The 14,747-nt window shown below is 38.0% G+C and overlaps 2 protein-coding genes across 2 annotated transcripts in view; one reads left to right on the forward strand and one right to left on the reverse strand.

The window, feature by feature from the left end:
• The window catches only part of LOC129681246 (zinc finger protein 431-like), a 268,201-nt gene that overhangs the window by 169,023 nt on the left and 84,431 nt on the right, over positions 1 to 14,747 (forward strand). The gene's annotated exons all lie outside the window — the stretch shown is intronic.
• Positions 1 to 14,747, reverse strand: part of LOC129681251 (zinc finger protein 431-like) — a 44,656-nt gene that overhangs the window by 2,893 nt on the left and 27,016 nt on the right. Inside the window, 3 exon segments of the mRNA XM_055613156.1 lie at positions 1 to 1,078; positions 2,690 to 2,750; positions 2,945 to 3,071. The exon segment at positions 1 to 1,078 is cut by the window's left edge and continues 2,893 nt beyond it. Coding sequence (XP_055469131.1) covers positions 1 to 1,078; positions 2,690 to 2,750; positions 2,945 to 3,071 — 1,266 coding nt within the window.

Below are 14,747 nucleotides of genomic sequence, written 5' to 3' on the forward strand. Positions count from 1 at the left end.
TTACTGCTGTGTAAAGGCTTTGCCACATTCATCACATTCATAAGGTTTCTCTCCAGTGTGAGTTCTTTTATGTCTTAGGAGAACACGGTTACATGCAAAGACTTTAACACACTAGTTACATTCATGAAATTTCTCTCCAGTGTGAGTTCTTTTATGTACTCGGAGATTACTGCTATGTGCAAAGGCTTTACCACATTGGTTACATTCATATGGTTTCTCTCCAGTATGAGTTCTTTTATGTATCAGGAGACTACTGTTATATGCAAAGGTTTTAGCACATTGGTTACATTCATAAGGTTTCTCTCCAGTGTGGGTTCTTTCATGTGTTAAGAGATGACTTTTACGTACAAAGGCTTTACCACACTGGTTACATTTATAAGGTTTCTCTCCAGTGTGAGCTCTTTTATGTAGCATGAGCCTACTGTTACATATAAAGGCTTTACCACATTGGTTACATTTGTAAGGCTTCTCTCCAGTGTGAGTTCTTTTATGTACCAGGAGACTGTTGTTACATGCAAAGGTTTTATCACATTGGTTACATTCATAAGGTTTCTCTGCAGTGTGAGTTCTTTCATGTCTTAAGAGATTACTTTTACGTACAAAGGCTTTACCACATTGGTTACATTTGTAAGGTTTCTCTCCAGTGTGAGTTCCTTTATGTAACAGGAGACTACTGTTACGTGCAAAAGTTTTAGCACATTGGTTACATTCATAAGGTTTCTCTCCAGTGTGAGTTCTTCCATGTATTAAGAGATGACTGTTCTTTGCAAAGGCTTTACCACACTGCTTACATTCATAAGGTTTCTCTCCAGTGTGAGGTCTTTCATGTCTTAGGAGATCACTGTTACATGCCAAGGCATTACCACATTGTGTACATTCATGAGGTTTCTCTCCTATATGTGTCCTTTTATGTCTTAGGAGATGACTGTTATGTGCAAAGGAGTTCCCATATTGGTTACATTCATAGCGATCCTCAACAGTATGGATACTTTCATATGTGTGACTACTGTGAGGTGCAAATATTTCATTATATTGAGTATCTTCAGAGGGTTTGTCTCCAGTATCACTGTTTTCATACCTGTAAAGATAATTGGCACATATGAAAACTTTACCACATTCATTACACTAATGAATATTTTGTCCATGTCACTTAATTTTACAATTTGGTGTAAAGGTAAAGAGAAATAACATCTTGAGTTTTCATCATTATTTTTACATTCATGGTGTTTTCCATCTCTACGGGTTGTTTTGCATATTTGAAAATAGCTGTGATGGTAAAAATATTTGTAACCTGGCTCACATTTATACAACACTTTTTTTTTATAAGATGTTTTACCATAGATTTGTAGAAAACTGCAAGACCTCGGGGCTTTAACTGGATTAATAAATTTCCCTAGACTGTGCGCCATATTAAATATGCAAAGATAACTGTAACAAACGGAATAATTTATATATTTTCTAAAACTTATATTTTCTGCAGTGTGATTTTGTGAGAATTCCTAATGAAGTTGAATAACCAGTTAACTGATGTTGGTGTACATTGTATGAATGTGTGTCAGTATACGTGAATGCTGATTACTGAGCCAGAAGAGAGCTAAGTGCTGATGAGATCATAGTATTTTTAGTTCTGTGGCCCATCACCTGTCCTATATTTTCTAAACATTTGTCCTTCCTTACTTATCTATTGGAAATCATAAAGACGACTGATAGCATGGCACAAATGGAGGGCAGAACTTCTGAGTGACAGGGAAGAAGAAAGCAAATGACAGGCAATTCACCAGAAGGACAGTGAGGTTAACAGACATGAAGAAAGAGGTAGAGCTGGACATGCATCGGGACACTATACTTGGTTTATGTGTACTAGGGGAAAAAGGGTACAGTATCTGCCTAGTAAAAAAAACCGTTTAAGCTTTAAAATATTAAAAAGCTTCTTTGTCATTATTTGCATTGCTGGCAGCTATTAATAACCCATATAAAGCATAAAAGGTATCACTTTTTAAACATCTACTCAAAATGGAGACTACTGTACTTTTGGATTGTTCTGGGTGGTAAACTGTTTCATTCAATATATGTATGTATATATATATGTATATATATATTAACATGACTTGTATCTATTGGATATATGATATACCTATTAAGAGAATTATAATAAATGACATGGTTTCATGATGCATTCACACATTTGAGTTTTGTTCATCATAGATATGTGCTATAGGGATTATGATTTTGCTGAAACAACATTCTTGAGTCTAAAAAAAAGCTCTTCTCACAATATTTAGCAACATTACTGCAAGTATATGAGTAACACTGTTTTACTATGCACTAGTTGATTAGTATAATGTTTTGAATATACTTTCATCACCTATTTACTGTGAATATATTTGGCAATATCTAAGTTGTAGGAGACTAAACAAATTGCATTTCTACCTCATAGAGATAATGAGCAAATGATTTAAACATTGACCTTGTGTAAGGTATGATTTCCTTGCATTCTTTATTAGAGGAGAACCTTGCAAACACACATTAAATACCTAACATGGAGGCACATGGTTTAGTAACAAGTTAGTCACCATCAATAAATACACTTAAAGGAGTTCATTTACACTGTCTCTTCTCTTTCAAACTTCCAGAACATATTAAAAATTTCTCAGAAACATATTCATATCAGCTTACATATGAAAATTACCTTGCATGTCTTCTAGAACTTTGACAATGATCTTCCATATTATGACCTTCCCAATTGTAGCCTAAAATAAAGTAAATGAAAATGTATGATGTATTATTGGAAATGAGACAAAATTTAAGTTGTGATCTCTGGTCAATCAATGAACCATTCACCTCTTTCTTCCACATCCTCAAGAGAAATTACAGAAGGACTTCAAAAATGAATAAAGAATTTTTTCCCCATATTTTAAAAAGTAAAGAAAATTCATTGTTCTACCTATAGCAGTGAGGTTCCTGTAGATCTCCAGCATTACATCTTTGTAGAGATTCCTCTGGGAAGGATCCAGCAAAGCCCATTCTTCTTGAGTGAAATTCACATGCACATCATTGTAGGTCAATGCAGTCTAAAATATCCACACACGTATACAACAGAAAGAATGATATTTAGAACACTGGAAATGTATACTTCATTTAAAATATTTTCAAAGTATTCTGGTGTTTCTTCTACTTATTTTGTGACACACAAGTTTTAATGTAATAACTAACTCTTTTTAGGAGGAAACTGAATAGTGAAGTTTACCTCTCTATTTTTTTCATCCTTTAACCAGGATTCAGATTTGCAAGAGAAATGTCAAGTAACAGATAAAGAGAGAGAGAGAGTAAACAGATCAACAATTCTGAGTCCACATCTGAGAAATAATATAAACGATTCCTTAATCTAATAACAATGGGCAGGCTGGGTGTATTTTTTGATGACTTTAATTCCAAAACAGAGGAAACAGAGGCTGGTGTATCTCATAGAGCTGAATGCTAGCCTGCTCTATGCAATAAGTTCCAGGACACTCAGGGGTACATAATAAGATCCTGAATAATATTCAATAATTAATCAAACAAGATAAAAAAACCTTAAAAATCTTTCTCAACTTTCTACGAAGTTATACATTCTCTCTAGTTGTGCATACATGTCTAGAAACATTAAGTGCCTCATTTTAAACAGTAATAATACAATCTTGCTAAAATGAAACGTATGTTTGAACAATTACAAAAGGACTAATGAAAATACTAGTAATGTAAATGTTGATCATAAATAGGCAACATGGGGGATGGAGGTATGGCTCAGTGGTTAAGAACACTGTCTGTTCTTCCAGAGGACGTGGGTTAAATGCCCAGCACCCACATGACAGCTAATAGCTGTCTGTAACAAATATATTCAATAAAATACTCGCAAACCAAATCCAAGAACAACACATCAAAGATACACAAAATGAACAAATAGGCTTAATCTCAGGGATACAGGGATTGCTCAACATATGAAAATCAATCAATGTAATCCACCATATAAACAAACTGAAAGACCAAGATTACATGATCATCTCATTAAATGAAATAAAGCCTTTGACAAAATCCAACATTTCTTTATGTTAAAAGACTTGGAGAAATCAGGCATACAAGACATCAGGCACATACTTAACATAATAAAGGCAGTAGAAAGCAAGCTGATAGCCAACATCAAATCATTTGGAGAGAAACTAAAAGAAATTCCACTCATATGAAGTACAGGACAAGGATGCCTCCACTCTCCATATTTCTTCAATATACTCCTTAAGTCCTAACTAAATCAATAAGACAACTGAAGGTTATCAAGGAGATACAAATTGGAAAGGAAGTATACAAATTGGAAATTCAAAGTATCACTATTCACAGATGAATCACTTGTATACCTAGGTGACCCAAAAAATTCTACCAGAGAATCCCTACAGTTGACAATTTCCACAAAGTGGCTGGGAACACAATTAACTAAAAATTTCATCAGTCCTTTTGTATACAAATGAAAAATGGGCTGAGAATGAAATTTAGGAAACAACACCCTGAACAGTAGCCACAAACAACATAAAATATTTTGTTGTAACTCTAAACAAGCAAGTGAAATACCTCTATGACTAGAATTTGAAGTCTTTAAAGAAAGAAAGTGAAGAAAATCTCAGAAGATGGAAAGATCTCCCAAACTCATGGATATATAGGATTAACAGTAAAACAGCATTTTTTTTTTAAATTTTTTATTAATTACACTTTATTCACCTTGAATTCCCCCCTGTAGCCCACTTCCTCCTCCCCACGAAATGCTCCCTTAATCCCCTTCTCTAAAACAGCATTCTTAATAAATGGAGTCTATGAGTTCAATCCATTTCCCAACAACATTGCAACATAATTCTCTACAGACCTTGAAAAAGCAAACATTAACTTCAAAATGGAGAAATAAAATACCCTTGATAAGCAGACCAATCCTGCACAATTGGAATAAGGATACAGAAATAAACCCACACTGCTCCTGGAACTTTACTTTCAACAAAGAAGCCAAAATCATACAATGGAAAAAAGACAGCATCTTCAACAAATGGTGGTAGTGTAACTAGATGTCTACATGTAGAAAATGAAAGTAAACCCTTTGTATTATCCTGGAGAAAATCCAGTCTAAGGGGATCTAAGATCTTCACATAAAACCAGAGACTCTAAATCATTTAGAAGACAAGGTAGAGAAAAGTCTGGAACGTATTAACACAGGAGAACAAGAGCAGCACAGGCTCTGAGATCAACAATTAATAAATGGCATCTCAAGAAACTGAAAAGCTTCTGTAAGTTAAAGGACACTATCAATAGAACAAAACAGCAGTCAACAGATTGGGAAAATATCTGCATCAACCATACATTAGACAAAAATGTAATATCCAAAATATACAAAGAAATTAAGAAATTAAACACCAACTAATCAAATAAAGCAATTTAAAAATGGGGTTCAGAGCTAAACTGAGAAGTCACAACTGAGGAATCTCAAATGGCTGAGAAACTCTTAAGGAAATGATCAAAGTCCTTAGCTATCAGACAAATGGAAATCAAAACGACTCTAAGATTACATCTTACACCACTCAAATGACTAAGATGAAAAACTCAAGTGACAACACATTCTGGTGAGGATGTGGAGAAAAGGGAACTTTCCTCCAGGGCTGATGAGAGTGCAAACTTGTGCAACTTCTCTGGTAATCAAACTGGTGCATTTTCAGAAAATTGGGAATAGTTCTACCTTATTACCCAGCTATGCCACTCCAGGGAATACATCCAAATGATGTTCCATTATAGAATAAGGACAATTGTGCTACTATGTTCATAGCTGTTTTATTCATAACAGCCAGAACTGAGGAATGGATAAAGAACTTCTAGTACACTTACACAATGGAATACTCCTCAGTTATTAAAAATGAGAAATCATGGAACTTGTAGGCAAATGGACTGAACTATAAAATATCATCCTGAGAGAGGTAACCAGACACAGAAAGAAACATATTGCTTATAAGTGAATATTAGACCTATAGTACAGGATAATCATACTACAATCCACACACCAGAGAAGCTAAGTAACAAGAAGGTCCATGTGAGGTTGGCAGAATGTCACTCAGAATAGAAAACAGAACAGACAGCAGAAATGGATGAAGAGAGGGAACTGGGCAGAAGTTGGAATGGGGTGGGAAACAAATGTGGGTATCAAATGTGGGGAGAATTGTAGTAGGAGGTGAGAGGGCTCAGAACAAGAAGGGAAACTGAAGGCATTTCTTTTTGGAATCATTTGACAGGGAAGGTTCCTGATAGCATAGGGGTGTGACCCTAGCTGAGACTCCTAACAAATGAGCAGGGGAAAAGAGACATGGAAAATGAAGTGACTAACCCCTAGCCAGACAGGACTAGTGGAGAGAGGGAACAACAACTGAACCATAAAACCCATGATCCAAAAATTATCCTGCCTACAAGATGTTTAGGGATAATGAGGGAACAAAGATTGAGGGAATGTCCAACCAATAATTGGGCCAGCCTGAGACCCACCTTAAACTAGTCAGCCAGCCAATGAAACTATAAATGTTGTTTTGCTGTGCATGTAGAAAAGAGCCTAAACATGCCTGCTTTCTCAGAGGCTCCACCTAGTAGCCAATGGAGACAGAGTCTAGAACTTGCAAATAAGCATTGGGTGGATCTCTGGGGGTCTTATGATAGTACTGGGGAAAAGATGGAAGAACCTGGAGGGTATAGGAGGCAACAAGAAAATGAACAGAGACAAGTAACCCAGACCCACGAGGGCTTACAGAAAATGAGATATCAAATAAGGAACATACATGTTCTGGACCTAGGCCTATTGAACTTATCTGTGTACTAAGGGCAGTTTGGTCCATGTGCGTTAAATGGTAAGTGAAGTGGACTGTTTCTTTTATGAACTCTACTGCCTGCTTTTAAATCCTCTCCCCCTGTCAGGCGTGCCTTGTCTGGCTTTAGTGGATGAGGATATGTTCAGTCCTGATGTGACTTGATGCGCTGTAATGGGGTGATGCAGGGAGAGTAGGGCTCCGTTTTTCTGGGAGGGGAAGAAGAAGGGTGAGAGTGGACTGAGAACAGGAAGGAGCGATCACCCTTTGGATGTAAAGTCAAAAAACAAACTAATCTCTTTAAAAAATTTAATACATTCAGAGGAAGAGAAAGACAGTGGGCTTGAGGGGATAGGGAGGAGGCTGTAGATGGGATATGAAATAAATGTAATAAATAAAAATGAAAAAAAAGAATAATATTAATACATTCTCTGAAATATCAAGAGGCAAAACTGGCAACATGACCTTGACCATCAAATTAGAATGGTCAAAATAAACACCCCAAACTGTTATCAAATCTTCATATATCTGTCATAGCCTAAGAACTGAGTCATATTACACATATACAACATGCTTTCTTGAAATAAATCTCATTGTTGTGGAATTATATAGCCCCTCTAGAAAATTCTCTTACAAGGCAGAACTTCAGCATGATGTGCCCTGTAGTAACAAATGAGAACATAAAGCATATAACTTCAAACAATACATACATATGTACATGCATACATTCTATTAAGCATTTTAATATTAACATTGGTAAAATATGTTGACAAAACAAAACACATTGGGGGTACATCTTCCATCCTTTGACTTATACTCAGAAAGCTGACACATGAGAATCAAGAATTCAAAGGTAGCCTTGACCAATTACTAATATCCAAGTAAGGTATGAAACAAACATCACCACCTAAGAAATCAGTCCCCAATTTTTAACTCTACCTTACTTAATTTTTTAGATCATGAGCAGAATAAGAAAGATCTGAGGCCAAATTACCACACAAATGACCTCCAGCTTAATTTTTCACGGAGCATATTTTCCACTGAAATCCTATAACCTCTACTTCCTCTGTATGCACTACACTCAACATTGTGCACTTCCAAATACTACAGGAAGAGCCAATTAAGGTCTGGACTTTTGCCATCTCAAGTCCTGATATATTCCACATTCCTCAAAAAAGAGAACATCCTCAGGTCTGTGCAGGAGCAAGGTCACTTTTGGCATAACTTTTTTTTTTCCTAACCTGCTACTGTGCTGCTGTGATTGAAACCCCTAACTCCAAATATCTCAGCTCATGAATGAGTTTACTTGTTTGGTCCTTTCAGATGAGAATCCATCATTTTGGAATCCTAGGATAGAATCTCAAGTTTCAAGAAAATTTAGGCAAAAACCATGGCAAATATTGTTTCCTGCCTTGCTCTCTTGTTTCTACATCATCTCATGCTCACCTAGCTTTCTTATCCAGCCCAGGGCCACATGCTTAAGGATAATTCCACTCTCAATGGAAGAACCATCTATAGAAATCATCAGTGAACACAATCTCTCACTTATATAGAAACCAGCCATTTTCTCATTACTTCATTTATTTTTTCCCTTTATATCCTGCTTGCAGCTCTGTATCTCCTCTTTTCTGGTATCATCCTCCCCGTCTCTACCCCTTCTTCTCCTCCCTTTCTTCTCAGAGAAGGGGAGCCTCTCCATATCAACTCTGCTCAACATATCAAGTTACATACAAACTAAGTGCATCTTCTTCCAGTGAGGACAGACAAGGCAGCCCAGATAGAGAAGTTATTCATAAACAGGCAACTGTGTCCATGTGACAGACAGCCCCATTTCAAATACTGGGTGACCGACACAAAGACAAAGCTGCCCATCAGCTAGATATGTGTACTGTGCCTAGGTCCAGCTCCTGCTCGCTCTTTGGATGCTGGCAACCAGCCATTCTATGATGGCATGGTACCAACTGAATTTACCATGTGAAAAAATAACTCAGAATTCTCAGCAGTATTATGAAGAAGTATTACACATAGAGACAAATATGACTTTGGTACTTGCTTTACAATACAACAATGAAAATTGTGCACAATTTTTGTAAAAGAATACAGCAAAAATGCCAATAACATAAGCCCAAAAATAAAGTCAAGATTTCATCAAGGACACTCAACCAAGAAAAACTTGAAGTAGACCAATGTTACCACTGATTGTATACATATAGAAATTAGATAAACAGAAATGTAATAACTCCCACAAAATAATGCAAATTTTCCCCTACACTATTAATATTACTTTCTAGATACAACTGATCTTTTTTTTTAAGTCCCCATGCTCTAGAATTCTCTCTGTAAATGGAGGTCACCAAAAAATTGTGCTATGGAGCTGTAAATCATTCCCCCTAGCAATTTCAGGCAAACCCAGTCCTTCTGATTCCCATAAACGAAACAATGTTAAATAGTAATTTTATGTCTCGTTCTTGCCATATGTATTCCAGCACACGATGTGAAATCTGTCCTATGTAACTGCATAACACCATATACACTTGAGACAACTCTGCAGCTCAGAAACGCCTTTTAACCCTGGAGGTAAGTTCCTTAAGCCACAACATTGTGGCTGCTATTATTGGAATGATAAAAGGATGCTAATCAAATACTTCTGAAGTTTCATCTACATTCCTTCCTTGACATCATTTTGTAACCTATTTGTAAAATTGAAATATTTTTCACAAAAAAATTAATTAGGAAACAATGTTTAAAACTTCCAGAAATGTTTAAAACTTTTTTAATTTTTTTAAAAATTAAGTTAAATTTTTAACTTAAATTAAAAATTTAATTAGGAAACAATGTTTAAAACTTCCAGACCTTCAGTTTTTCCAAACTTTCTTCCTACTGCACACATAATAGACAGCTCATTATGTCTCAAATGAGTAATTTTTAAAACTCTGCTGTGTACAGACTTTAACTTAAGAATTTAGGAATTTTAACCAAGAGAAAGGTAAAGTCATGCATCTGGGGAGCAATAGACTGGGATCAATGTGACCTGAGCCAACAAAGCTTGTCTCAGAAATATTTTTCCAAAAGGCTGAAAATGCAGCCATTATAGAATTAATATCCACAACCAGGAAGAAAGAATGCCACACACAATTAAATGGTTAATTAAAAGAGTTCTCTTTAATAGTAGCATGTGTCCAGCTCTAGTTAATGGTATATGAGAAGTCAGCCTGAAGCTGATTTTGTACTCCATACATGCAGTCTTCCTTAAGTCTCTTTTAGGATCCAGGGTATATATTAAACAGTTTCAATATGGGCTAGAGAGTTCAAGTCTAGCCACTGAGTCAATTGGAAGATTTACACAGCAAAAATATTCTTAGAATGATTTCTGTAATCCACTCCCCTAGGTCATTATTCAGTGACATGGTATAAGTAAGAGGTCTCAGAGGTTTAAAATATTAGGAAAAGTAAAAGGTAGAAAATGCAAAAGCTAGGGTAGGAAGGTTTTGCATGAGCTATATCTTATACTAAGTAAGCTTCTTAAGAAGAATAGCACCTTTTACACTACTTCCTGGGGAGAAATGAAAGGAAACAGGAGACATCTATGAATTGATCAGACACTCTCATAAAGTGGGATAAAATCATGAGGAGTATAATAAAACAATACTGCACAAGGGGGAACACAGGATCTCAAGAACATTATTTACCAAAACCACAGTGACTTTGGAATTGATGAGGGCATCTCCATGTGTTGGAAAGAGTTGGGTTCTGAGAATCTGAAGGAAACCCTCCTCAAATGTCCCAACCCTGCAGCTCACCCTATTGCTGGTTTTAGAAAAGGAACACTGCTTTATTTTAAATACCTCAGAATTTTGGGGAAATCTCCCAAAGTGCAGGCCACAGGTTCTATTAGCTCTGCCAAGCATATTTGAGGAGTGTGAGAAGAAGTTAGGTGATTCTACATACAGGAGGCTCTTGGGGAAAGCTTTGTTTGATCAGAGCAGTCCTCAACACAACAGTGTTTTTCCTGTTCAATTGGTTTTTACCAGATGTCTTCCCCATGTGACAGAGCTATGCTTTTCTCAAGAAGAAAACTGCAACTTTATAACACACCAGTCTTTAATGTTGGCTGTAAGTCTATAATGGCAATTAAGAAGCTTGTTATATGCCTCTTCTTTGGCATGGAGATGGGCCAGTGGTTGGTATGCATAAGGGCTGTCTCCTTGGTTATGGTTGGAGACAAATTTGTTGACTATCATCTTGAGCAAACATGTGTTTCCTAGCATCCTAATCTCTAACAGGCCTGCATGGCATGCTACTTATCTACTTAGCCCTTAGCTAAATTCTACTTGGTGTGACTTCCTGTCATCTAAGTATTGGTAAATCCCTTACATCAATAATTCTACTCGTTTACATCACAGCTGTATGAGGAAGTACTACTCAACTCATGTTATTTACAACCTCAACAAAATTAACTCATGTTATTTACAACCTCAACAAAATTAACTACAAATGAATCTTATATCTAAATGTTAAATGCCAAGGTCAGAACTTGGAAAAGGTACTAGAAACTAGGCTTCTCTGAGTTTGCATCCTACCAAGGACATGTCTATTTTCAAAGCCGTCCTGCAAACACTGTGAACATGCAGCCCCATAGTGTGTAGGGAGGCAGCCTCCAGAGCCCCAACCCTCTCCAAGCAGCTCTTCCATTTTACTAACTTCATCTGAGCTTGCAGCTCTACTTCCCACCTTACCCCTTGAAACATTTTCCTAATTTTCAGTTACCTCAGAAAAATTGCTGTTACCTTAACGAAGGTGGCTAAACTGTAAAATTATATCATTTACAAAGCTCTGCCTTATTATGGACAGAACTCACTCACACTTTGTTTCTTTATCATCTTGAGTTCAGGACCAAATGTCAAGGGATATAAATTAAGGACCTTGGATTCCAGACCAAATGTCTTGGAAAACAGTTAAAGGTCTTGAGCCCCGTGGCCTGTATCAGCACAGCCTCCAACAGAAATTCCCTTGCTAAACCCACAATGTTAAAATTTGATTGGATAACCCCAGCACTCACCAAGGGGCCCTGCCCTTGTGGATTTAATCCTTTAAATATACAATAAAGCACCATTCAGATCCTGAACTGGCCACTTCCCTGAGCTCAGAAAATAAAGCTTTCATTTTAACCTTCTGCTCCAGAAATGACTTTTCTCTGCTCCCAACCCGAAGCCAATATAGTCAAGATATTTAGATGCCCTGCTGTGTTCAGGGCTAGGAAAAGGGACCTCTCAGGTAGCTGATTCTGCCTGCTGGTTCCCACTCTGCCTCAGGAAGGACCCTACATGACAGTTCCTACTGTTCAGCCTCCTGCTCCACCAGGTTGGGGGCAGCAGACACAATCTCACCATGTTGCGACTTTGGAACTTGTCTGAAATGCCTTCACAGTACACAGCAGCGGTTCTCAGACCACGGCACACCAACCGTTCAACCCCATTCATCTCAGCTACAGAGGGAACATGCAGCATGGGGCCAAGAAGAACCAGCCTCTTCCTCTAACTGGAGGGATGGAAGATCCTAATTAGCCAGCGAGTCTTGAGTGACATGAACACCTCCCTTAGGGTTACACTGTACTGAAAGGACAAGGGTTAGTGATTCTTGGCCCAGGCTTCAGTTTCAGGACCAAACCTTCTTCAGATCTGCAGCGATTTGCATTTCATCATCATTTGTGCCTGTCTCCCCTAGCCTACCCTGACTTCCGGCACTCAGGATGCAATTTCCCTCTTCCTACTGGAATCGAGGTGGGTATTGCACAACCATTATTCAACCTGTACCAGAATAAACAGTCTGTGCTACAGGTAGAATGGTGCCAAGAGTATTAAGAACTAAAAAGAGATTTTAGAAAATGCAAGGAGATTTTTGCTCGGTGACTTCACACTGGGGTCAGGTAAACTGCAGCTGCTTTTCTGCTGGAAGATAAGAGACAACCCAGGGGGGAAAAAGCAGGAAAAACATGACACTTTGGAGTACTATCAGCAGGTCAATCTGCTTCCTCAATGGGAAGATGAAGAAAACAGAAAGCTGTGCTAGTGAAGGCTCTCTGCATGAAAAGAAATGACAGAATAAATTTCTCTGGATGTATACAGCTAACACATTCATATATATATATGAATATATATATGATTTGGTATTTTGAGCTGGGCTTCTCCTTTTAGTCCTGCTTGGACCAGATGTGTAGACCAGGATGACCTTGAACTCACAGAGACTGACCTGCTTCTTCCTGCCAGGGGACTGGGATTCAAGGCCTGTGCCATCAAATCCGTGCCAGATTTTCTGTTTTAATTTTATTTTTAGTTTTGTTTTTTCAAGACCGGGTTTCACTGTGTAGACCTGTCTGTGCTGGACTCTCATTGCCAACCAGGCCAAACTCACAGAGAACAGCCTGTGTCTACTGTTCATGTGCCTGGATTAAAGGCTTCTGCAAGCATGACTGGCAAGACCTTAGACTTTTAAGGATTTGTTTAAGGGAGGGTTTCTTATATAACTAAATTTTTATAAGATTTTTGAGTGGGTGACTGAGGGGACCACTGATTATTATTATCTGTGTGTGTCTGTGCATGCACAGACATTAAATCAGACACTGCTGCCATCATCACAGTTACTTAGATCAGAGTTTTTATTCTTATGCTTAAGAAATTGTACTTACTTACTTTTTTGAAAAACATCTCCCCAGGCAGTCAGTTCTGTGCTGAGCACCACTTGCACAGTGGGCCCGGTCCTCCGAGGGCAAGGAATCATACAAAATAAGAGAGAGTTAGTATCACCTGGAGAGGACAGGAGTTCCACGAGGACCAATTATATCTGGGAACAGGGGTCTTTTATGAGACTGTATCTCCATCCAAGGACCATGTATGGATATAACCTAGAATCCCTGCTCAGATGGAGCCCATGGTAGCTTGGTATCCAAGTGGGCACCCTAGTAAGGGGAATAGGGACTATTTCTGACATGAACTCAATGGCTGGCTCTTTGTCCTCCCACCTCTGAGGGAGGAACAGCCTTGCTAAGCCACAAAAGTGGACACTGCAGGCAGTCCTGAAGATACCTGATAAGCTAACGTCACATAGAAGGGGAGGAGGACCTCCCCTATCAGTGGACTTAGAAAAAGATAGGGAGGAGATGAGGGAGGGAGGGTGGGATTGGGAGGAAATGAGGGAGCAGGCTACAGCTGGGATACAAAGTTAATAAACTGTAACTCATATTTAAAAAATAAAAATATAAAATAAAAAACAGAGAACAGATCTCAAAGAGAATTCTCAACAGGAGAATCTCAAAATGGCTGAGAAACTGTTCAGGTTCAGCATCCTTATCCTTTAAGGAAATGCAAATGAAACTACTTTGAGCTTTAATTTTACACATGTCAGAATGGTGAAGTTTAACAGGACAAGTGACAGCTTACTCATACTGACAAAGATGTTGGGGAAGGGGAACACTCCTCCATTGCTGGATGGAGATCAAACAAATACAGCCAACATTGTATTTTCTCAGACAACTGAGTTGTTGTCCCAGGAGGTCATATGGAAATGCCCAAAAGCCAAGGCTAATATTAGGACAGAGCATTGATCTCTCAAAAATAACAGCAGGGCCACACTGTGGAGGAAAGCTTACACACAGTGCACTGAAAGTGGAGAGGTGGACCAGGTGCAGGCTGAAAGACCTCACCCCTATGTTCTAGTCTCTTTAGGGTGAGACAGTACTGTACAGGTGACTGAAAGAGAAACGTGGACAGAAACCCAGAATAAAAAACACTCCACCTAAAATCTGTACTGCTTGCAAGATGTAAAGTTGGTGTGGTGGCACCAAACTTGCTTGAGTGGTGAGCTAATGTTTGGTTTAACTTGCAGCCTAAGCCATGG

The sequence above is a fragment of the Psammomys obesus genome, unplaced genomic scaffold (genome assembly GCF_907164565.1).
Source record: "Psammomys obesus unplaced genomic scaffold, mPsaObe1.curated_primary_1811, whole genome shotgun sequence".
Taxonomy (NCBI): Eukaryota; Metazoa; Chordata; class Mammalia; order Rodentia; family Muridae; genus Psammomys; species Psammomys obesus.